This window comes from Lepisosteus platostomus, chromosome 7 (assembly GCF_059453375.1).
Source record: "Lepisosteus platostomus isolate fLepPlt1 chromosome 7, fLepPlt1.hap1, whole genome shotgun sequence".
NCBI classification, from domain to species: Eukaryota; Metazoa; Chordata; class Actinopteri; order Semionotiformes; family Lepisosteidae; genus Lepisosteus; species Lepisosteus platostomus.
Window position 1 is genome coordinate 36,810,542 of NC_142617.1, and position 24,152 is coordinate 36,834,693.

At 39.8% G+C, this 24,152-nt stretch overlaps 1 protein-coding gene across 6 annotated transcripts in view; it reads left to right on the plus strand.

Moving 5' to 3' along the window:
* Window positions 1-23,706, plus strand: part of pfkfb2b (6-phosphofructo-2-kinase/fructose-2,6-biphosphatase 2b) — a 35,872-nt gene extending 12,166 nt beyond the window's left edge. For 3 of the 6 annotated variants that reach the window (XM_088640111.1, XM_088640108.1, XM_088640107.1), the window contains 12 exons: window positions 303-377; window positions 791-847; window positions 1,213-1,337; window positions 4,195-4,402; window positions 5,195-5,341; window positions 6,409-6,513; window positions 7,392-7,521; window positions 10,232-10,294; window positions 12,799-12,863; window positions 15,659-15,850; window positions 16,825-16,847; window positions 17,672-20,606. In XM_088640111.1, coding sequence (XP_088496237.1) covers window positions 303-377; window positions 791-847; window positions 1,213-1,337; window positions 4,195-4,402; window positions 5,195-5,341; window positions 6,409-6,513; window positions 7,392-7,521; window positions 10,232-10,294; window positions 12,799-12,863; window positions 15,659-15,850; window positions 16,825-16,847; window positions 17,672-17,729 — 1,248 coding nt within the window. In that variant the 3' untranslated portion in view covers window positions 17,730-20,606. Of the gene's footprint in view, window positions 1-302; window positions 378-790; window positions 848-1,212; window positions 1,338-4,194; window positions 4,403-5,194; window positions 5,342-6,408; window positions 6,514-7,391; window positions 7,522-10,231; window positions 10,295-12,798; window positions 12,864-15,658; window positions 15,851-16,824; window positions 16,848-17,671; window positions 20,607-22,631 lie in introns of those variants that run through there. The other 3 variants (XM_088640109.1, XM_088640110.1, XM_088640112.1) reach the window with 3 other exon arrangements.
* Window positions 23,707-24,152: the final 446 nt, after the last annotated feature.

The following is a 24,152-nucleotide window of genomic DNA, read 5'->3' on the forward strand; positions in this document are numbered from 1 at the left end:
ATCTCAGCCCACAACAAACGCACCGTTAAGCTCAGAACCATTTATCTGTGGGCACCAGGGATCCAGTACTGTAGGACCGAGAGAATATATCCCACATCACAAAGCCTTAAGCACAGGATTAGGGAATTTAGGAAGAGTGTCATTCTATCCATGACTTTTACATGCTTTAGAGAAGCATCAAGGTCTTTCATTTCTGCTGCTATTGAGTGCTACCCCCAAACTGTAAAATTTACCATAAATACACAACACTGTGCTCTTTATTTACCTGATGTGAAATATAAAGGAAATTTCATTTCCTTTAGGTGTTTGATGCTACAAACACAACCAGGGAAAGAAGAGATCTCATCCTCGGTTTTGTGAAACAAAACGCGTACAAGGTAAACGCTGAGGCGGGAGTTTCCAGTCTTGTCTTGCACAGAAATCCTTCATGATGTGCACATCTGGTGCTGCAGGCTGTGGTTGTGCAAGACTCGGGCAGCTGTAACCAGGGAACAGTTCAAACATAAAATTCCAACTATTTTTGTTTTCCCAGTTTTTTTTTCTTAAGGTTTTACAATATATTTATCAGGTACTTTCCTTTTTCACATTATGTTTTTGCTATATTTTTGCCTTTTTTCTTTATTTTACTGCAGCCTGTGCTTTCAACATGCTATATTTGGAACTTGCACATATCTCTAACAACCGTCTAGCACTTGTACAGTAAAGAGCTGTACTGGATCAGTTAGTAATCTCTAATCCTGTTGGAAGTAATGTACTATAACTAATGCAGAGTGGGCTTTTTTTCTTTCAGGTGTTTTTTGTGGAGTCAGTCTGTGATGATCCAGATGTCATTGCTGCTAACATTTTGGTAGGTTCTCTACAAAGCAATTGTCGTTATACAAAAACTGAGATCAATTGCTTCCCCACTCTTAATCGGAGCAAGCTTGATCATTTGCTGTTTTTTTAATTATTCACCAGCTGGTGAATAAAATAGTCTGTATATGTGTTATATATGTTTTATTCTGGATGTGTGATTTCCTTGTTCTTAAACACAGCCTTTTTGTATCGCTTTCTGTTTTTTGACAACATGTCTACCATGGATGCAATTTATTCTGTGCAATGTGACCCCCTGTGTACTGATACCCAATTATCAGTGGACACCAACCTGGTTGCATCATGTTCTGAAGTTGTTCCTCTTATTCAAATTGTTCTCTTATTCTTTTTCATCAACAGGAGGTGAAGGTGTCCAGTCCAGACTACCCAGAAAGACACAGGGAGTGCGTAATGGATGATTTCCTGAAAAGAATTGAGTGCTATGAAGTTACATACCAGCCTTTGGATCCAGATGAATATGACAAGTAAGTTAATACAGATGAGAAGTTTTTAATGAGTTATTCTTGCTTTATTATTCTTTATTATACAGTAAATAATTCATTTTCCTCAAATTGCACTCTGGTATATTTGTACCTCTCTGCCTACCAGAATAAGGTATTGTATATTAACATGGCACTTGTGTTTACAGTATACAGTGCCTTGCGAAAGTATTCGGCCCCCTTGAACTTTTCAACCTTTTGCCACATTTCAGGCTTCAAACATAAAGATATAAATTTTTTATTTTATGTGAAGAATCACCAACAAGTGGGACACAATTGTGAAGTGGAACGAAATCTATTGGATTTTTGAAACTTTTTTAACTAATAAAAAAATGAAAAGTGGGGCGTGCAAAATTATTCGGCCCCCTTGCGTTAATACTTTGTAGAGCCACCTTTTGCTGCGATTACAGCTGCAAGTCGCTTGGGGTATGTCTCTATCAGTTTTGCACATCGAGAGACTGAAATTCTTGCCCATTCTTATTGCAAAACAGCTCGAGCTCAGTGAGGTTGGATGGAGAGCATTTGTGAACAGCAGTTTTCAGCTCTTTCCACAGATTCTCGATTGGATTCAGGTCTGGACTTTGACTTGGCCATTCAAACACCTGGATACGTTTATTTGTGAACCATTCCTTTGTAGATTTTGCTGTATGTTTGGGATCATTGTCTTGTTGGAAGATAAATCTCCGTCCCAGTTTCAGGTCTTTTGCAGACTCCAACAGGTTTTCATCCAGAATGGTCCTGTATTTGGCTGTATCCATCTTCCCCTCAATTTTAACCATCTTCCCTGTCCCTGCTGAAGAAAAGCAGGCCCAAACCATGATGCTGCCACCACCATGTTTGACAGTGGGGATGGTGTGTTGAGGGTGATGAGCTGTGTTGCTTTTACGCCAAACATATCGTTTTGCATTGTGGCCAAAAAGTTCGATTTTGGTTTCATCTGACCAGAGCACCTTCTTCCACATGTTTGGGGTGTCTCCCAGGTGGCTTGTGGCAAACTTTAGACGAGACTTTTTATGGATATCTTTGAGAAATGGCTTTCTTCTTGCCACTCTTCCATAAAGGCCAGATTTGTGCAGTGTAAGACTGATTGTTGTCCTATGGACAGACTCTCCCACCTCAGCTGTAGTTCTCTGCAGTTCATCCAGAGTGATCATGGGCCTCTTGGCTGCATCTCTGATCAGTCTTCTCCTTGTCTGAGCTGAAAGTTTAGAGGGACGGCCAGGTCTTGGTAGATTTGCAGTGGTCTGATACTCCTTCCATTTCAAGATGATCGCTTGCACAGTGCTCCTTGGGATGTTTGAAGCTTGGGAAATCTTTTTGTATCCAAATCCGGCTTTAAACTTCTCCACAACAGTATTACGGACCTGCCTGGTGTGTTCCTTGGTCTTCATGATGCTCTCTGCGCTTTCAACAGAACCTTGAGACTATCACAGAGCAGGTGCATTTATACAGAGACTTGATTACACACAGGTGGATTCTATTTATCACCATCAGTCATTTAGGACAACATTGGATCATTCAGAGATCCTCGCTGAACTTCTGGAGTGAGTTTGCTGCACTGAAAGTAAAGGGGCCGAATAATTTTGCACGCCCCACTTTTCATTTTTTTATTAGTTAAAAAAGTTTCAAAAATCCAATAGATTTCATTCCACTTCACAATTGTGTCCCACTTGTTGGTGATTCTTCACATAAAATAAAAAATTTATATCTTTATGTTTGAAGCCTGAAATGTGGCAAAAGGTTGAAAAGTTCAAGGGGGCCGAATACTTTCGCAAGGCACTGTATATGATACTTTCTAGAGAACCCACTGTCTTCTGTTTTAATTTAAACTACCCTTAATTATTTTCTCTCATTTAACATGTCATTTAATAATTATTTTATCTTTTATGTTTTCATTTCTTCATGTCGGTAAGAAATTGTGTGCAAAATGTGTTACTGACACATCAGCAAACAGAAATGTTTAGTCTGTCCTTTTAATGGATTAGAATTATCTCTGTACTCCTTTCTAAACAAATCTGTGCCTTGTTATTAGAGTACAAACAGAAGAATGACACTGTTTCAAATACTCCCACAATATCCATACATTTGGTTTGTTTCTACTCAGACATTGAAACGGTAATCCTAAGAACAGTTCTAAGACTCAACATGCAACACAATACAACCCAGCATTTGTGCTAATTTCAAAACTTATTCTTCTGTTTAAGAGCCTAAATGCAATCCTATCCTAGAATTACAGGTTTCATAAGCCTCAGTAATTAAGAGCACTATAGGAATTGAAACCAGACTACATCTTCAGCTCTGGACAACCAGGGGAACTGGAAGGTCTTGATTAATTGCGCAGTGAACTGATTCATACAAATATTTGCCACTAGAGGGAGACATAGTATAAGCGTTCCTGCACTCTCAGTAAGCTCACCGACCACACCAGGGTTTTCCCAAATAGTTCACTAAGATTCAATTGCCCCCTGGTTTTTGTTCCATCGGATATTAATTAAACGCCTAATTTATAAATTAACTAATTATTTTGCGTAGTTTTCTGCTCTGAAACGATTGCGCATTTTGAGTTTGCCTCAAAATAAAAAAGCGTCGAATATTCCATTGTGTAAGGCACTCGAAACAACGATTCAACTGAACAAAATTATGGTTGTGTTTTAATGCTTCAGTTTAGCTCCGTTACAGCCATAAACCACTGGGGAGGAGATGCTTGAAGATTAGAAATCCAAATACACCTTTCTTGTTCCTCAGAGTTGAAATCAACATTTTTCCCTCTGCCCCGTCGTGCATTTTCTTACTTTAATTTTCGTTGCTAATTACTGGTTGGTGTCTGTGTATTTATCATCAGAGACCTGTCCTTCATTAAAGTGATAAATGTCGGACGCCGCTTCTTAGTAAACAGAGTGCAGGACTACATCCAGAGCAAAATCGTCTACTACCTCATGAACATCCACGTGCATCAGCGCACCATCTACCTGTGCCGGCACGGGGAGACGGACCACAACATGCAGGGCCGCATCGGGGGCGACTCCGAGCTGTCGGCCGGGGGCAGGCAGGTGAGACCGCTGGAGAGGCAGCGGCACTACCAGGCAAACGGGACCGTGAGGATTAATCTCCACCGTGAAATTTCACAGCAGCCCAGTAAGCTGCGCACATCTGTTTTAACGGCTTCGAGTCGAACCGTGCAGAAGAATGGAAACTGTGATTAAAATCGCTTCTACAAGTGCCCTGTACTTTTAACATTTGCTACAGCGTAGCTGAGGTCTGTTTACTTCAATTGAATTGGTCATCTTTAAGCCATAAATATAATGTAATAGAAAGTGAAATGGATTTGCATTTTTCAAATGAAGTAAATAGCTCATCTGAATAAAGCATTTTGTTACATTGGTAAATAAGGTGGCGCAGTGTTGTTCAGAGCGTTAATGATTTAAGATAAGATTAAGATAACTTTATTACCCATTTACAATTCCTATTACACATGACCAATTCCTAATGCAAAAAAAGTACGTTTGTTTGCATTCGGAATTGGTCTTTTCGCACACAGACGGGGAGAGAAGCTTGGGGTCAGAGCGCAGACTCTGCCATTGTACAGCGCAGCTGGGGTTAAGGGCCTTCCAGCCACAGGCGCAGATCTTTAGCCACAGTGCCACCGCTCCGCCCATCTATGAATTATACAATAAGCTAAATAATTAAGTTTCCAGTGTTTCAATGTCACTGTTGTATGCAGTTTCCTTCCTGAGCATTCGACTCTGTCATGCCTTGTCTTTTCCTGTAGATTTTGCTCCAGAAACTCGGGTGCTGAAGCTCGGCTCCTCTGTTTTATGTGCTAACCGTTTCCTCTTTCTCAGTTTGCCAAAGCGCTGCGGGAGTTCATCGAGGAGCAGAAGCTGTCGGACCTGAAAGTGTGGACCAGCCAGCTGCGAAGAACTATCCAGACTGCGGAGGAGCTGGGTGTGCCGTACGAGCAGTGGAAGATCCTCAACGAGATTGACGCAGTGAGTGAGCAGCTTGGACATGCTCAGGGGTCTGAACAAGGAATTCGCATTATCTGCTTTAGATAACCCTGCAAGCATAATTAATTAGACGCATGGTGTTTGCCAGTATATACCTGTGCTCCGAAAGACGGCGCTTTTAGAAAGAAGCAATATGAAGCAAAAGTAATAAGAGGGAATGTGTCAATCCCAGCAGTACCACCACAAAACACAAGAGGGTGCCAATGGCTAAAATGGAGGAAGTCTTGGAATTAATTTGGTAGCATAAGGGAAACTAATTTACCTCCAATGTAAAATTAATTCTATGCCATTGATGTCTGCTCACAATATATTTAGATTTTTAAAGAATGGTTAATATTGTTTTCTAGCCTATAATATATGTTAGGCTTGAGTGAGCTTTTAGCTCTAACACTTTGACCTGGAGTAATAATTTGGTTTCTGGTCTGGCTTGAGATGAGGGGCAGTGTTAATCAGAGGGAAGCTGGGGGAGGATTCCTGCTTCTCCCACAATTCTGTGTCCAGTCACAGCAGTTACACCCCGGACCACTCGCCTGTTAACCCCCTCTCAGAGATCGAATTGAGGACGAGTAACGCACAGCTCGCTCCCAACCACCGGTGCTCTCAAGTCGTACTACAAACCTGAAGGGCCAACTGTAGATTCATAGGTGTCAAAGATATAAAAAAGCTTCTGCTTTCACAAGGACAGATTTTGTAGTAAATTAAAGAAGCTGCAAATAGTTTCGAAGACCTTGGAAGGATGCCCCAGGGCGCTCAGTCCTAGCCTGTTGGAAGACGTGAGCGTGACTCTAAAAAAAACAGCATCTGGAATTCATCTGTATGACTTGGAATCTTTGTGATTTTAAGAAACAACAAAGCAGACGTTTTTTTTTATCCTGAAGAGCAGCATAGGCAAATGTTTCGTCTTTTTAGGGGGGTGGAAGGGGGTAATTTGATATCCATGCTTATCGTTAAATGGGGATTTTTTTTGACATATCCGTCACTTGGCATTAAACAATGCACTGCTGTTATGTGGGAGATTGGAAGGGACCCTTTGTGTGTCTCCTACTCAGGGGGTGTGTGAAGAGATGACCTACAAGATGATCCAGGACACGTACCCAGAGGAATTTGCCCTCAGGGACCAGGACAAGTACCACTATCGCTACCCTGGAGGAGAGGTATGGCAAAGAATTGGATACCTTTATGTAACAATACTTCTCCAGCACAATCTCCAGGACCCTGGGAGGTGAAGTGCCTAAAATAAAAAGCCCTTTTAGTAGGTGTTTATCCAAATCTTGTGTTCTTTCAGTTTAAACGAGTCCTTTGCAGAAATCACCAAATAAGAGCAAGATGCCCCATTTACTTGGATCGCTTCATCTATAAAAGCCAAACGTGAATCCAAACTGTAATTAGAAAATTATGGTTATGCATTTTGCATGTTATGCATAATTGTTACAGCTTTTAAAATTTAAAGGTTAAAAATGCAAGAGTCAGAGATGGAGCGACAGTAGGCAGTTGGAAGGCAGTGACCCACTCTGGAAAGCCAAAATGTTGTTTGAGGGACCTCCCTAGAGGGCTTCGTCTTTGGGGAAAACTGTCCACCAGTGCATACATAAAAATAGCTCCTAGATTGGCTTAATATTAGCAGAATACATTTGTACTGAGCCAAGCAAATTTTGCTGACATTCTGCCCCACACATATCCAGTTTGCTATTAGTCATTCCGAATAATAAGCATGATGTGTGGGTGTAACACAGCTCAGTATCTCAGTCCAGAATTCTCCTGCTGCAGAGGTGTAGGGGGGGGGGGAGAGAGACCTAGAAAGGTAGAAGACCGAGTCCTTTGTTGTAGGAGAGTTTGCCACTGTTGAGGGTGTAGTGCAGTGTGGCTCTGCTGATTGAATCCCAGCAGGGGCAGAGCAGAGCTGCACCCCTATAGTATGTAAGCCAGGATCAGAGGCGAGGTAAATTTACACCTGACGTAGTTGACTGAAAAGGCCCTCTGGGCTTCCACAAGATGTGCAGCCAGCGCATAGGTGAGTTTCCTCTTTCCACAGTCGTACCAGGACCTGGTCCAGCGCCTAGAGCCGGTCATCATGGAACTGGAGCGACAGGGAAACGTGATGGTCATCTGCCACCAGGCTGTCATGCGCTGCCTGCTGGCCTACTTCCTGGACAAGAGTGCTGGTACTGTACATCCCCGCCGCAGAAGTCTGCTGACCGTCACTCTCAGTCTAGCCTCAGGCCCTACGAAAAGAATGTCATTTTGTAGCCCCATTACAAATGGTGAGATGGGTGGAAAAGTGAGTGAATAGCTAAGGCAGGTCTTTGTCTCTCCTGTTATTGACTGAGAGAAATGTTCCTATCGTTTTAGAGAAACAGCACTTTAAAGGGGGAACTGCTGTCTCAATTTCTCAGACTGGTTATTAGAGCTCTTCATCGCAAATTCATCACGATTATTACAGATTTTCAAATCGGGTGCAAAATCGTGAACCTTGTGAAAGTACTGTATGGTTTGCCGTGCTGTCGCATGCAGATGAGAAACGGGTGAGAGTGAGAGTTCTTGCAGATTGGGATGTAAATGCCGCTCTTCCTGCTCAGTGGTCACTGTAAACAAACGAGAAACATGGTCTCTCAACACCATTAATCGTTTTTTTATGGTTTTGAACTTGCGTACAGTTGCAAGAAAAAGTTTATGATCCCCTTGGAATTACCTGGATTTCTGCATTACTCATAAAATTGTGGTCTGATCTTCAACAAGTCACAATAATAGACAAACACCATCTGCTTAAAGTAATAACACACAAACAATTGTACTTCCTTTGTCAATACTGAACACATCGCAGACTTTTTCTTCCAACTGTTTATGTTTTAAACGATGCCTCACTGTCTAGCATTTGGCTGTTCAAAACATAGTGGACACGCACAGAACAGAGAATCAGATCAGCAGAAAATAAGACCATTTCCTTTTCTAAGGGATATTCAGTTGACACTGATGTTGATCCCAGGTTCATCATCACGTACAATCGAATAAGTACGACAAACAAGCAGATATTTCACCCCAGAAAGTGATCTGTATGCTGAGTTTACAAGTAAATGGTATTTGTCTGAAAAAACATCCGGAAGTCTATGTTGAATTCAATTCAATTCCACTTATTCAAATCAGCTGTTCAGGCAACGGTACAGGCTATGGCACAGCAAGTACTGCAATAATATACTGTAAGTCCTGCTGGAATTTTTCTTTTAGATGTTTAGATTTTGATTTACCGTAAAATAACCACAAATGTAAATGATAGAGCACTTTTGTAAAACTGAAATGAATATGAGGGTATTTTAGTTGGTTGGCAGGTTGCTATTTTTTTTTGCAATACTTTATCTACAGTATCTAAAAACATGTCATCTTGTAAGTGTCAGTTTCATGAAAACATTTTAAATTAATATGGTAGCAAAATTCACAGTCTAAAGCACTTTTATGCCCCGACTAGCTCAGTTGCTAAAGCATAAGACTCATAATCTCAGGGTAGTGGGTTCATGTCCCACGTCGGGCGCCAGGTTCTCTAATAACCCAGACTGGGCAGCAGCAGTATGGGGCACTGTTGGCGGTGGAGGATCACATTTCTGTGACAACGGGAACAATACTCGCACTGTCTACGCGGAAGAAAGGCCTGGCAATCTACTTCCGTATCTTGCCATGAAAACTCTATGGATAGTTACTGGGGAACTGTCCATGAGTCGATACGTGACTCGACGGCATTCATCACATCGCCATCCCAAAGCACTTTTACAATGTAATAGGGCTACTTTTGTGAAGTTTTGTCGCCTCGTTCTGAATCACAGACAAATAACAGCATTGTGGTGCTACGCAAAAATTGAAACATCATCTCAACTTGGATGTACAGTAAATTGGAGGTTTACACTTTACCGTATAAGTGGTAGTTTCACTGAGGTTTAAAATGCACTAATCATTGCTGATTAACTACTGTATAACCCTGTAATGTAAAAACAGCCTTACAGTTATAAGTGCTTTAGACCAAGTGAACTTTGCTGCTATATTATTTTAAAATTATTTTAAAATATTTTAATTAAACTGACGTATAGAAGGTAACAGTTCCCTTTTAAGGTCAGCTAGTATTTCTTCTTTTCTTTTTTTTTTAGCAAAAGTGGAGCTACTGAGTTGGGCAACAAAACATAATTACTATTATTATTGCTAAATTAATTGGCTGACCCTTTTCTTCAAAATGACTTAACATTTTCAACCATTTATATAGCCGGGTCTAAATGATTCAACAAACCCTGCTTTGTTATATTCATTCTCTTGGTCTCTGTGCACGTTCTCCATATAGCTTTTTTTGTTTTCCTTGAAATTGAGGTTATATACAGTACTTTAGTCCTGTCATTTAGCTATTGTTATAGCTTGTGAGCAAAAGGACTTAACAGGCTGTTGTCCATCAGCAGAGTGTGGGCTGATCCTTGGTTTTCCTTACTTCTTGTAATCTTCAATTTATAGCCCACGTGGTGACTCAGAAATTCCACTATTATAGGTCGTCATTGAACGAGAAACTCCTCCCAGACCCAGAACTCAGTGGTCACACAGACTGTTTCCATATGCACACCATAAATAAGATAATCCTCTTATGAAAGTGGTTGAGCTATAAATGACATATTACAATTATGCACACGCAGTGATTTGTTTCCCTGGCCAAACAAAAAAAACAAACAATAAAATAATTTAACTATTAGTACTGTAGATTGAAAAACGAAACAGTGCTCTCATCTTGCAGGAACTAGCGAAGCAATCCTGGTACAGAGATAACATCAGTTACTACAGTGTTTTTATGTGCGATAGTGTCTATTGATGGCCAGTCTTTTTATTAACACTTTGTCAAACGGTTTTCAGATGACCTGCCTTACCTCAGGTGTCCTCTTCACACCGTTCTCAAATTGTCACCTGTTGCCTATGGTAAGATGTCCCAGCTGGACTCTGTGTGAACCATCGTACCCTCTTGTCCTAGAAGAACGGACATGCTTTCGCATTACTGTGCCCTTCTGACAGTTTATCACCCTCTTTTGCCAGCATGCTCTTAGATCAGGCTGCCCTTTTTCTCTGGTTCGCCATCCCTTTCTAATGAATGAGCTTGCTTGGTGTCATGGTCTGCTAGCTTGCCCTGCTTACTTCCTGTATTGTCCCAGATGGGAAATGTGCTTTGCAGGCAAGTAACAGCCAAAACGCAATACACAAAATTGTCACAACATGAATCAATTAACAAATAAGAGATAGATATGCATTAGATGAGAAAAAAAAAACAAGTGGGCAACTTTAAGTAATCCTGTTAAGAGGAGTTTAGAAAGATCAAGATGTTGGGTTATCAGTGTGCGAGCTGCAGTACATCCATAAAAATCATGCCTGTGGGGGGGGGGGGACAAAAGTAAAATAAAACAGTTGTCCAAATTAAGCTGGTTAATATCTGTGGAAATTTCTTAGTACTATTGCAGATACAGTGCCTTGCGAAAGTATTCGGCCCCCTTGAACTTTTCAACCTTTTGCCACATTTCAGGCTTCAAACATAAAGATATAAATTTTTTATTTTATGTGAAGAATCACCAACAAGTGGGACACAATTGTGAAGTGGAACGAAATCTATTGGATTTTTGAAACTTTTTTAACTAATAAAAAAATGAAAAGTGGGGCGTGCAAAATTATTCGGCCCCTTTACTTTCAGTGCAGCAAACTCACTCCAGAAGTTCAGCGAGGATCTCTGAATGATCCAATGTTGTCCTAAATGACTGATGGTGATAAATAGAATCCACCTGTGTGTAATCAAGTCTCTGTATAAATGCACCTGCTCTGTGATAGTCTCAAGGTTCTGTTGAAAGCGCAGAGAGCATCATGAAGACCAAGGAACACACCAGGCAGGTCCGTAATACTGTTGTGGAGAAGTTTAAAGCCGGATTTGGATACAAAAAGATTTCCCAAGCTTCAAACATCCCAAGGAGCACTGTGCAAGCGATCATCTTGAAATGGAAGGAGTATCAGACCACTGCAAATCTACCAAGACCTGGCCGTCCCTCTAAACTTTCAGCTCAGACAAGGAGAAGACTGATCAGAGATGCAGCCAAGAGGCCCATGATCACTCTGGATGAACTGCAGAGAACTACAGCTGAGGTGGGAGAGTCTGTCCATAGGACAACAATCAGTCTTACACTGCACAAATCTGGCCTTTATGGAAGAGTGGCAAGAAGAAAGCCATTTCTCAAAGATATCCATAAAAAGTCTCGTCTAAAGTTTGCCACAAGCCACCTGGGAGACACCCCAAACATGTGGAAGAAGGTGCTCTGGTCAGATGAAACCAAAATCGAACTTTTTGGCCACAATGCAAAACGATATGTTTGGCGTAAAAGCAACACAGCTCATCACCCTCAACACACCATCCCCACTGTCAAACATGGTGGTGGCAGCATCATGGTTTGGGCCTGCTTTTCTTCAGCAGGGACAGGGAAGATGGTTAAAATTGAGGGGAAGATGGATGCAGCCAAATACAGGACCATTCTGGATGAAAACCTGTTGGAGTCTGCAAAAGACCTGAAACTGGGACGGAGATTTATCTTCCAACAAGACAATGATCCCAAACATACAGCAAAATCTACAAAGGAATGGTTCACAAATAAACGTATCCAGGTGTTTGAATGGCCAAGTCAAAGTCCAGACCTGAATCCAATCGAGAATCTGTGGAAAGAGCTGAAAACTGCTGTTCACAAACGCTCTCCATCCAACCTCACTGAGCTCGAGCTGTTTTGCAAGGAAGAATGGGCAAGAATTTCAGTCTCTCGATGTGCAAAACTGATAGAGACATACCCCAAGCGACTTGCAGCTGTAATCGCAGCAAAAGGTGGCTCTACAAAGTATTAACGCAAGGGGGCCGAATAATTTTGCACGCCCCACTTTTCATTTTTTTATTAGTTAAAAAAGTTTCAAAAATCCAATAGATTTCGTTCCACTTCACAATTGTGTCCCACTTGTTGGTGATTCTTCACATAAAATAAAAAATTTATATCTTTATGTTTGAAGCCTGAAATGTGGCAAACGGTTGAAAAGTTCAAGGGGGCCGAATACTTTCGCAAGGCACTGTACCTTGGCTCTGTTGTGCTATTGTACAATAGACGGTAGTTCCGTCTGCTTTTCTTTGCTAGCTTATCATGCTTTTCTGTTGAATTGTCGTTCTATTCTGGATGAACTAAAGTACTGTGATAAGAGCATAAGGTTATGAACAAGACCAGACTACCTGAGCCACAGTGTTAAAGCCTCACCCAGCTGGCTCTGCTGTAGGCTGCCTCTCCTCAGCTGGTAGCTTGCCACACTATTCTGCGCAGAAAAGTAAGGATTCTCTTTCAGTTGTTTGGTGAAAATGTGTTTTTTTCGTAAGTACTGATTTTTTTAAATGTTTTTTGTTGTTGTTGTCGTCTCAGGCTGTAAAGTTGAAATGTTTTACTTGAATGTGGAAGCCGTGAACACTCACCGTGAGAAGCCTCTGGTAAGTCCAGATTCTTGAACATCTTTGTTGATATATTATTTATCCACTAAGCAAATGGTGTCTGGCCCTGGGCATTTAAATCTGAATTTGACGCCTCTGTAATATCCAGGAGTTATGATGGTGGTAACCTACAGCTGGGATTGGTGATTTTCCTTAACAATGTGTCCAAAAGCACTGCAAGGCTACATCAAAACATGACATTCCAGGCGAAATGGGCATCATAAAAAGATAACATCCAAAGTAAAAGCTTAGATTTTAAAAAACAAAACCTAACTGCCAAATGATGATAAAACTTTACATTCTAACTATAAAAAGAGATGCACAGATGCAGTGACTGAACTACAGATTTTTACAGCCATAAAACTACAACATTGGTAATTTAAATCAAATACTGAAAACCATTTTAGTGTCTAAAAACAAAACACTCTACTTGGGCCTCCACTCATCTGCTAAGAAATTTAAAAGCACAGTAATCAAACAAATAAGCATTAGAACTGTATCAAATACTAGAACTTTGTACAGGACCAAAGTACTTTCTTGGTGACTAGAATAGTTTTATTTTATTCCTGTCCATAATTACTGTAAATACACAGGCCTCTAAACCACAGAAATAGGTTTTGTGATCTCAACCCTAACATTTCCTGAATTTCAGATCAAATATTACAGAATCTTGCACAGTGACACCTGGACTTTTATTCATGAAATACTTTTATTACCATTTTTGTTTTTTTTGTTATATCCACTTGATTTACAATCTCTAACATGTTGGCTCATGGTTACAAACCCTGCAACCGCACACGGGGAAGAATGAGGAAGTGTAGGCAGACCCACCCTCATCTCTAATTTTTTAACACCAAACAGACAACACAGCCCCATACCAGAGGTTCAAAGCTAATTGGAGGAGAGAAGTGTCCCTCACTAGCAGTACATTGAACACACAAGCACTGGGAGACCACAGGGGTTACTGTGTTGCTAATAGAGGAGGCCAAATAATCCCTCCATATCCACAGTAGCCAATTGTGTGCCACCATTTGGGGAAACCCTGGCCAAAGTCTATTAGGTCCACAACTCAGGCTCAGATCGTCACTTTAGAGCGCCTTCATTGGTTCAGCCATTTCTTAGATTAATGAGATACATTTGAAGTTGCACATTGGGGCTTGGGGTGGCACAGTGGTTCAATGGTTAGCGTTTCCAGCCTCACAATGCTGGAGCTCTGGGTTGCATGCAAGCCCCGAAGATATCTCTTCACTTACCTGTGGTGTTCATACTGTGGGAGAACCAGCTCCTTATATACAGAGCTCATTAATTAGCAAAATCAATCAATGGGTCTGGAAACATGGAAAACTCAGGAAATGCAAATATTTTATGAGGAGGCAATGAGGAGGTCACTAACATTTGAATATTAATCATTGTATCAGCCAGCACTCTGTAACTCATTCTGCACTATGTAACCAAAGTCTTATATGTTTTTTGGTTATTAGTCTTTGTATATTTTTTCAATGTTTCTTTTGATTTGTACAACAGGAGCCGTCTTTTCATTTTCAGGAAAAAAAGAAAACGACAGTTACGATGGTAAAGAGTGTCAGATTTGTGTATGCTCCCTAGTTTCTCTGTGTAGGAGCAGAAACATTCCTTTAAAAAGTTTACAAGAGTGTCCCACGGTTATAGCACTGCTAAATCTTTATAAAAGTCGGTCATTACTTTACCAAACCCCTGCTTTGGAAAAAAAAACAGAAAAGAAATGGTCCAATCTTGGTTTAATTTCTTGGGGTTGGCCTTTGGTTCATTTGTTCATTATTTGTAGACATTTTGTATTCAAATACTGTACTTTATAATTATTTTGTAGAAGCTAGTACTGAATTCAAGTTTAAATAGTGCCTTTTGATTTACAGGTACAGGTTGTGTTTTTAAGTACACAACCTAAAACTCCATGTCTTGTTGTTGAGACATTGTGTACCTGTCTTTACATCTTGCTTTCTGTATTCCTCAGAGACCTGACTAAAGCAGGCACCCACTTTCATTTCGCAATGCTACCAGGTTTCTGTGAAGGGAACGCTGACTTGTTTTTGTAGTGATGATTTATTATTTCCATGTCCTTCAAATGCTTTTTTTTCCTTCTCTAACATACCTTAATATACAATATATTACAGTGAATAGAATAAATGAAAGGTGATCATTGTTTTATCAGTTTTTCTTCTCTGGGTAATTGAGGAACATGTACAACTCTTCTTTAAACAGCAATTAAAATCAGTGGACATCTCAATTGCTTTGCTGTGAAATTTGACACAGCATGTTTTGTTCAGGGGACTGGCCTATTTGAATGACAGCATTCTTCCTTTCAGAAGGCTTTTGACTGGTTTTTCATTTAAAGTGGAAATCCCCAGTTTAGCCATTCCAGCCATTCTGTTTGTACCGTTACATCCGTCTCTCCATTTCCTGTAGTGTAGCTGTTAGCACGAGTTCAGATCTGCTCAGTGTGTCACCTGACGCACGAGAGAGTCTGCAGCCTGGCTGTTCAACTCAGTCATATTGGGGAAACATCCCAGATCTCTCCTGGGGTTATAGCAGAAGCTGGAATGGTTTAAACTGCTCTGCGCTGACAATCTCATTGCTATCCCTGCTGTTCCATTGGCACTGCCAGGCTTGTAGTAGCTGGAAGGTACAGGAAAAGCCGTATCCTGTTCCGCCGAGAACACTCGGTGTTCAATAGCAGTGTACCTGGGTCCCCGTGCAGTGCTGTTGTGCCTGTTTTGTGTGCATTTTAATGCTCCTGGTTTCTCCCCATCTCCGATCAGGACAAAATCCAGAAGAATCCTGCTGCCGTCCTGCTTCGACGGAATAGCTATACCCCCCTGGCCAGTCCCGACCAGGTCAAGCGCCCTCGTCTCTACAGTGCCGGCAACAGGCCCTGGCTACCCCTCGCCCCCTCCCCGAAGGCCTTGCAATTCCACGAGGCGCCAGAGGGGGCAGTGCTGGAGCAAAGCCAAGTTAGTGTCAGCACTGTGTTAAATGGCAATCACCTTGATTAAGCCTCGATAATCACCCCTAAGCCCCTGCGTTCTCTACCTTGCAGTGCCCATCCAATTGAATCAATCCTCCATCAGCTTCTGCAAAAAAACTGTTTTGCGTTTTGTGTGTGGATTTGTACCATTGCTGGTTTTTACAGCAATGTGTTCTGCTCTCCTGACTTTTTTTCCCCCCAGTCATGTGACCCCTTTTTGCTTTTCTTGCTATTCTTTTGGTTAATTAGCTCTTACGCTCTGCTGCAATACACTGAGTTGTTCCCTGACTATTCTTCACTAGCCTGAATGACTCAGAAGCCTGTTTAGAATGAGTTAGAGCAGGCCATTCTTCCCGTTTTTTACGCATATTTAGACATGTCAAGTTGAATATTTTTATTGCATTTTTATTTTATTTACTGCAATGTGTGCAAAAACAATCTGGAGGGAAAATATCTAAATGTAAATGGAGAAATCTGTTAAAGTACAGTAATACATGTGGACTGAACTGTTTCATGAATCTTAGTCTTAGCCTTGTATTTCAGTTGAAAAGCTCTTTCCCAAATATACTGATAATAATAATGTGGAGCTAGATGATATCATAATCTGTGAAGGGGAAAAAAAAGCAAATGTTCTACATGTTCAGAGAACATATCACAACTGATACAGCTCTTTACATCCCAAAGGATCCCATCTTGTTTTTCATACACTGTAGGAAGGGATCCACTCTATCCACTACTGAAGTGCAGCACCTAATATGCATCAGAATTTGAATAACTAAAGAGCCTGATATTGCAGAGGATTTAGGTCTTTAACTATTTTGTCATATTCTACAACTTCTCTTTCTCTGTCACCCTGTGTGTGCTTGGCTCTGCTGATGAAAGTAAATGGGCTTCATCTTTCCTCTCCATCTCTCTCTGTCTTTCTCTCTCTTTTCTCCTTTTCTCCCTCTCTCTCCACAGCCCCGTGCAGGAAGCGCCTGCATGTGAGTATCTTTCCAGCTCTCTCTGGCTTATGCTGCTAAGCAACCAGATGCAATTGAAACATTTCAGTGTCATGGAAGGTTTATTCCTGGGCAGTCAAAAAAACTTAGTTTTAGTAAGGAGAATTTAATATTTTTAAGTCCCCATTTCGTAACGGAGGAGCACATTAGTTATTAATTTTGTTTCTCTTCACACCTGTGCCCTATTATGGTGGCTATATCTTGCCAGAATCTTATATAGTGTATTTATTTCCCGTTAAAATCAAAGACTCCATTCACTGTCACGTGTACCAATAATCGTACCAGTACTTTTAAGTCCAGTACGAATTATTGATTTTGCACTATTTGTGCAGTAAGAATTTAAATTGTACATCCATTTGTACAGCTTTAGAATTTACTGTATACCCTTTACTCAGTGGGAATAATATTAGTGTAAATATAGCACATCTTCTATAGTACTTAAAATACCTTACATTTAAATAAGAGTCAGCACAATACAATGTGAGATATGTATAGTAAATCAAGTGATTTGTTTTACAAAATCATAGGTATGTTAATTAACATTCCATAGCAGTTTAACAAAGCGGTTTTCCAAAATGATTTGAAAGCTAGTTGACATGTAACCATATAAATCTGTGTATGCACAGAGCCCAAGAAATAACTGGAAACAAGTTACACACTTATCTTCTCCCAGTACACCATCTCCGAGAACATTTAGGAGTAATGGTTAACTAGGTCTGATCATCCTCTTAAGCATGGATTGGTAAATGAAAGGTTTTCCTTGCCGCAGACAATGGAAGGAAGCTGTTTGTGTTTTTGTCTTGAAGGCCTCGCTCCAGTATGACAGCTCCAGAGATGCTGGTGACTGTGTCGGGCTCTGAATAGGGAGATGCTCTCTTGTCGCCCTGGAATCTCCTGCTTTTCTGCCTAGCTTCATCTCACTCCTCCTCTCTGTGCTGGTGTAGAAGGACATGACACAATTCGTATCATCCCCGTAGAGACCGACACCGCATTCTCCTCAGAAATGCTTAGAGACAAATTGGTAGCGAAGTTTGACCCTGCCGTTACTTCAAAGTGAAATGGGCATGCCGTCAAATGTTGCTTGTCACGTTCTTTATTTTTATTTTGTCAACCGTTGACCTTTTAAAAAGTGATGATGGAAAATTCATGCAAATGTAATATTAAGGAAGGAAGCACAGAATGTGTGTGTTTTTTTTATTTTGTATCTGTAGCTTCATGAAGTGATTTTAGATTTGTCAGGTGTTTCCTGTCAGTGGTTTCTCTTTTATCCAATTATATCCCTGGTTAACTGACTAATCTTGTTTGTTCTTGAAGAAGAATATGACAGTTAAGATAGACCATAATTTGGTTTGGGATTGGGCTTTAATACAATCAAAGTGGGGAAAAAAGGCCTATTGTTCTATAAATATTATTCAAGCAACAATTTAAACTAAACTATTCACCAAAAAATTCAATTCAAAGTTTTTATTCTATTTTATGTTGTTTTTGATTATAAACATAAGGCTTAAACTTGTTGCTTTCTTAGACAAACTGTGATGCAGTGTCGCACAAAATGGATTTATGACCCATTTGCATGAGTTTGTGACAATTCGCTATTCCTTAGTAATCTATAAAAGAGTAATCTATGCCTTATCAATTTGAATGTTGGTACTGTATGTTCATACAAACTGCTTTTAAAAGATTTTGTTGAATGTGAAGTTTTGATAATTAGGCCAAAATCAACCTTTACTTACTGTATGTTTCAATAAGGAACATATCTTGACTTAAATAATGTATTAAAGCTTCAGACAAAAGTGTTATTTCCACTGGTTTTGTGCTTTACCATTTCTTGGAATTTGGGGGTTGTGTTTAGTTTTAAATGAATGTTATTTTAAGTCACTCGAATGTTACCATTGACACTGTCTGTGAATGAATGTACAGTAATACGGGCAAATGTGTCCTACACACAACACATGCTCATGTGCTGGCAGGGAAAAAAACCTTGACAATTTAATGCAGATTGTCCTGCAAAGGGATGTGCAATCAGATTTAATATATTTAGATGATTTATTCAGAGAAAATTAAGGTTTTATTGCTCACAAGTATAAGTGCTTGACTGTTCTCAGTGGTATCTCACTTTTCTGTAGCATGCACTGCTGTGTCCTGTAAAAACAGTTGGTGCTCACCCTACAGAGTGACCACACTGGTACCCATCTTGACCAGCCAGTGGCCTCCATTCAAGCTCTTTTGCTAAACAATGTAGTCTTCATAAACTGCTTAAATCTTACGGAGCAGTGCTAAAATACAACAAATGCATACATGAGTGTTGGATACAATAGCAACGAGGATTTTAAAGACTTCTTAGCATATTAACAAGACCATGATTATATTTTTAACACCCGATTTTGGCTTCAGAACCACTCTCCTAAAACTTCAGAAGATCCCTTGCTCATCAGCAACAGGGTACTTGAGTAGTACTGTTTGAGAATCGGGTGTCGCTGGATTTCCCCTCTGTCTAGAAAGCATCTGGGAATGAGAAGTCCTTGGTTTTACATATTGATGTTTAAATCCTGCCACAGACTGGTGGTTATAGAATTGTATTGTCTTTTTCTTTTGATTTTAAATGACTGATTAAACACTGGACCCATAATGTGAATGATGCCAGGAGTCCCATACATTATGATTTGTTTTTTATGCTACTTCATCATATTTTTTTTTGAGGGGGGGGGTTAGCCTAAAACGAATCACTAGACAGAGTTTGTACTTCAGAAATTTAGATATTTTAAGTGAAATATCCAAATATCCTTGAAACTGTGGAATGCACGAATATAATTGTTGGCAAGTCTATTCTGGCATTTACAGTACTTGCTAAAATACTCTGAATATTGCTGTTTTTTTAGTATTTATCCTAAGGTTTTTATGGCTATTTTGACATTTAATCTCTCTTGTCAAATGCTGGGAAAACGCACATTAAGGGTCCTATTTTTGTGATTCTAAACGGTGCTTGAACACAAATTTTACAAAATGAAATCATTTGTTATTCTAAAGCTGATGTGTCTAAGTATCTGTGCCTTCGAAGCAGATGAAAAGATCCTCCTAACGGTCGCATCTAGAAGGATGCCTGTATAGATGATATTCCACTTGTACAGTATGCCTTTTTAGTATATCATCCTGCGGACAGCATTGGATGTATTTTTTGCCACTTGCTGAAGTAAAAAAGTGATTTTTTTTCACTTTGCAAGCAATTGTGTTCCCATAGCATTAAACTTCCAGGAGGCTTTTTTTCTGCTTCCCAGGATGAAAAGGAGTTATTTCTGTTGCCATATAGTTGGACATAATCAGTAATCTTGTTAGCGGATTGTGCAGTGTATCTACTACTGAAGATTGCACGTGTTTGTACGGTTCAGACTTCTTTTTACAAATTCACATTAAACAAATTACAAACTGCACATGTTGTGAAAATTACAGAAAGGACAAGGAAATACATTTTGTTCTTGATGACCTATTGTAAACCAAGCAATCACGGGAGTGCCCTAATGAATATGCAGTCATGCTAGGACAATTTAGATGTGTTAAGGGAGGAATCACCTGGTTCAGCATCTAACATTCTAACGGCCAGTCTTAACCTCCAAGTTTGCTCTGGTTCTGATTGTTCTCCATATTCAGCAATGGGATCATTTCAGATGTTGCCTTGTAGTACGTTCACATTATTGCTACAATGTGCTCTGATGTAACACATAATCCAATAAAGTGTTAAATGTTGAGTGTGTAGCCATTTATTCTAGCTTTGTTTTGATCTTCCTTCATCCACATTGAAATATGGAATCTACCATGCCTTACCATTTTAGTGCTGTTTAGATTCTTGTTTGTGTTTACAATCCCGAATTTACCACCCTTTAATTCCAGACAAGTGAAAAGTTCTTCAGAACAGAAGTGACCTGCCCCGTCACTCCACAACTTCTTACCATAACAGCAAAACCTATGTCCTTGGTTATAGAAATGTGCAGGGCCTGCTGTGCATCTAGATTTTTTTTCTTCCTTTTTCGATTCTTTAAATGGGAATCTGGTTACACAATGCATGTTCAGACAACCTGGCCTCTTGGCAATGGATCTGACATTTAGTGTGTTATTGTCTAGTTTTTTTCCTGATGTGCATAAGTTGTTCTGTAATTTTGTTTGGTGGATTCAGGCTGGACCTATACTAATGTGAGGCAGTCCTTAAGCAACATTCATTATAGTTTGTTTAAAAAGATCTCCCAAGATTTCCAAGCTGGTCTCTTTTGTGATGGGATTTTTATCTTCAAAGTTATATTTTGGTGTGCTGTTGTATTTCTTTGTAGAATTGCTTCCTGTAAGCGCTATTGGTCCGTGTCCCAGCTCCATTGTAACTTGAAAAGCAATATGGCTATGTGAAACATTTTAGAAAATGGATTGCTGTGTTATGAATGTGTTAATGAACTGGAAATCCTATATTTGTTTCCATATTTCCAAAATCCCCTGTAAAGTAGTACTGTCAGATTTAAATACATTTCCACCCGTTTTTCCACTTATCTCTAGTTTACATTCTGCTGTTGATACTCAAGGAGTCCACTTGGTTGACTAATCAGTGTTATTGAGGATTTAGCATATTTCAATCTAGTCCCCTCATAGTTTGCTTTTTTGGTTTCTTTAGCTTAAGGATGCAGCTGGGTGCTCTTTTCTAAACTCATTCCAGAGCACAGTATATTGATAAGCAACAAGGTGACCAAAGTTATGCCTAGTATTCCAAATGACGACTTACTTCATGCATAACTTAACATCCCTTGACTTAAATGCTATACTTTTAACTGTATAACCTAGCATATTTGTTGTAACGCATACGGCCTCCATTGCTTGCGAGAGCTGGCTTATCAGAGCGGTGATGTCACCGCTCTTCCCTCTGAATAGGTGACGGGAGATTTCCCTTGGCTCAAGAGCCTGGGTCCCTGTTGAGTGACGCTGGAGGCCCGGGTTCGAGTCCCCGATGGTGGGGCGCCGACCTGATGCGGCAGCGGCGAGGGCGCCCACAAGAACCCCGAAGCGTTACAATATATATATATGTATAACTTTTTGATTGCCTTTTTATTGCATGCACACACTCTCTACAGGTTATAAATATGAGCATAAACATCTAATGTCACGTCTCTTCAAGCTCAGAGTTTTCCCATTTTGTACCTCAACAGTGTCTTATTAATCCTTCTATTTTGGTGTTGTGTACAAATCTAACTACTAAATTAATTCTATCAATCTCTAATCATTGAAACCATTTAAAACAATCTAAAAATCATTGGAATAAACTAAGAACAACAGTGGTCCAAGTACACATCACAGAAGTACTCCACTAATTGCAACACCCTACTGTGAGCAGTCACCCTTTGTCTGTATTCTTATTTCAATCTATAAACCAATTCTCAATCCAAAATGCTTGTTTTTCCCAAATGCCTGCTGCCTGTGTTTTGAGCATGAATCATTTATCAACAGCCTTCTGAAAATCCAAATACACCATATTGTTCTGTGTGTCCATCACTCTTGTAGTGTGTTCAAAGAGCTCTCATAGTTTGTAAGCGAAGTTGAAAGTTTGAAGTAACTGAATGGGTCTTGTGGTGGGTCAGATGAAAGATTATCGGTACCTGCCAGGTCGGGTAATTGGGCGGCTATACTGATGTGTGTTGTGTACAGAAAAGAATAAAAAAGGTTTCAATATGTGTTTTACTGCATATGAAATAATACTTATTTTCTAGCTTGACATTTCGCATTTGTTTATTTCAGAACACAAACGTCACCCGGACTCAAGAAGAAGCACTACAGACTGTGCCCGAGTTCACAAAGATAATGGAAGAGAGATAAATGGTTTCCTAGACTGGCACATCTTGGGCATATTTCTTCAGTACAAGTGTGTGCAAGGGCATGGTGCAGAGGAGCAGGTGGTGGCAGGCTCTATAAAAGACAAGTGTCATATGTGTAATGTCCCAAAGACACGTTAACAAGCCAGCAGAAACTTTATTCTTATGTGGAAAGAAGGGATGACCTTGATTGAGGTTTATGTTCTTAATGAACTGCAGTTTAGTAACATTCCTGTGGAAAAAATATCTTTGAATGTGAATGCCATTACTAGAAAATCCTGTGATTATTTCAAACCAACCAAAATTTTGGAAAATATCCCTAATAGTGGTGGCTAACAGTGGTTTATTTGACCTACAGAACTACATTTTCACAATTCCCTAGTCTTCTCTGGACATGTAAAATCTGTCATCTGTCCACTTTATTGAGTAGCTCCTTGTAGCCTGCATCACACTTCCTGTTGTATTTTTTAACCATCAGCAGTTTAGTAAGATTGTCTGAAATAATTTATCCAGGTCCGCTTTTGTCTTCAGCAGATCACCAGTGTTGTCTTTTCCATAGCACTGCACGCTGGGGGAAAGGCCGAGTCTGCTGCTGTTTAACAGTACTCAGGGAATATATATAACATTCTTGCCTGCTTTTTCTAGCTTGGACAGCATGAGTAGCTCCAGTGAAACATTCAATACTTTGGTACAAGAGCACAAGGTTCCGTTGTGACACAGTTCTTCACGCAGTGAATGACAGTGCAGGAAACAGAACAGTACATTTCCTCTCAGGCATGACATATTGTAACTATGCCAAGTGAATCTGTGACATGATTTTACAATATAAATATTATGAGCCATATATTGAAAGAACACTATTTTCCATACAGTACATATCTGCTTTACACAACTGTAGCTCTGGTGTAATTCTGTTTATGAAGCACTTACGTCAAATAGTTGTCATGAGTGGATCTGTCATCTTTTCTTATTAAAAGATTTTTTAAAAGATGTTAATAAAAGTGTTTTGTGTCATTTTAAAGAATTCAACTTTCAGAAGGCTTTTCAGCAGGATTGTGGAAGATAATATATCCACATCACAACAGCATATGTGCACACTTCTATGTACTGTAGATAATTTTTCATGAAGTTTGGCACTTTTAAATTTGAAATAGGTTTTGTGTTTAGGCTTGTTGATTCAGGTCAACGAATATATTAAAACTTTTTTAAATATAATTTTAGTGGTAAATTAACTCAGTCAAGTAGTCAAAACATCCTTGTACAAAAAATGGAAGACATAACTGTATTGGAGGCGCCATCTCAGAACTCATTGTTTCATTTTCCAGATATTATGACCTTTCTTTGTGTTTGTTACATTTGAATTTGAAGGCTTTGTTCCTCAAAACAATTTTAATTAGAAGAAAACAAAACCACTTATCAGCTTTTCATGGGAAAGTTCAGCCTACAT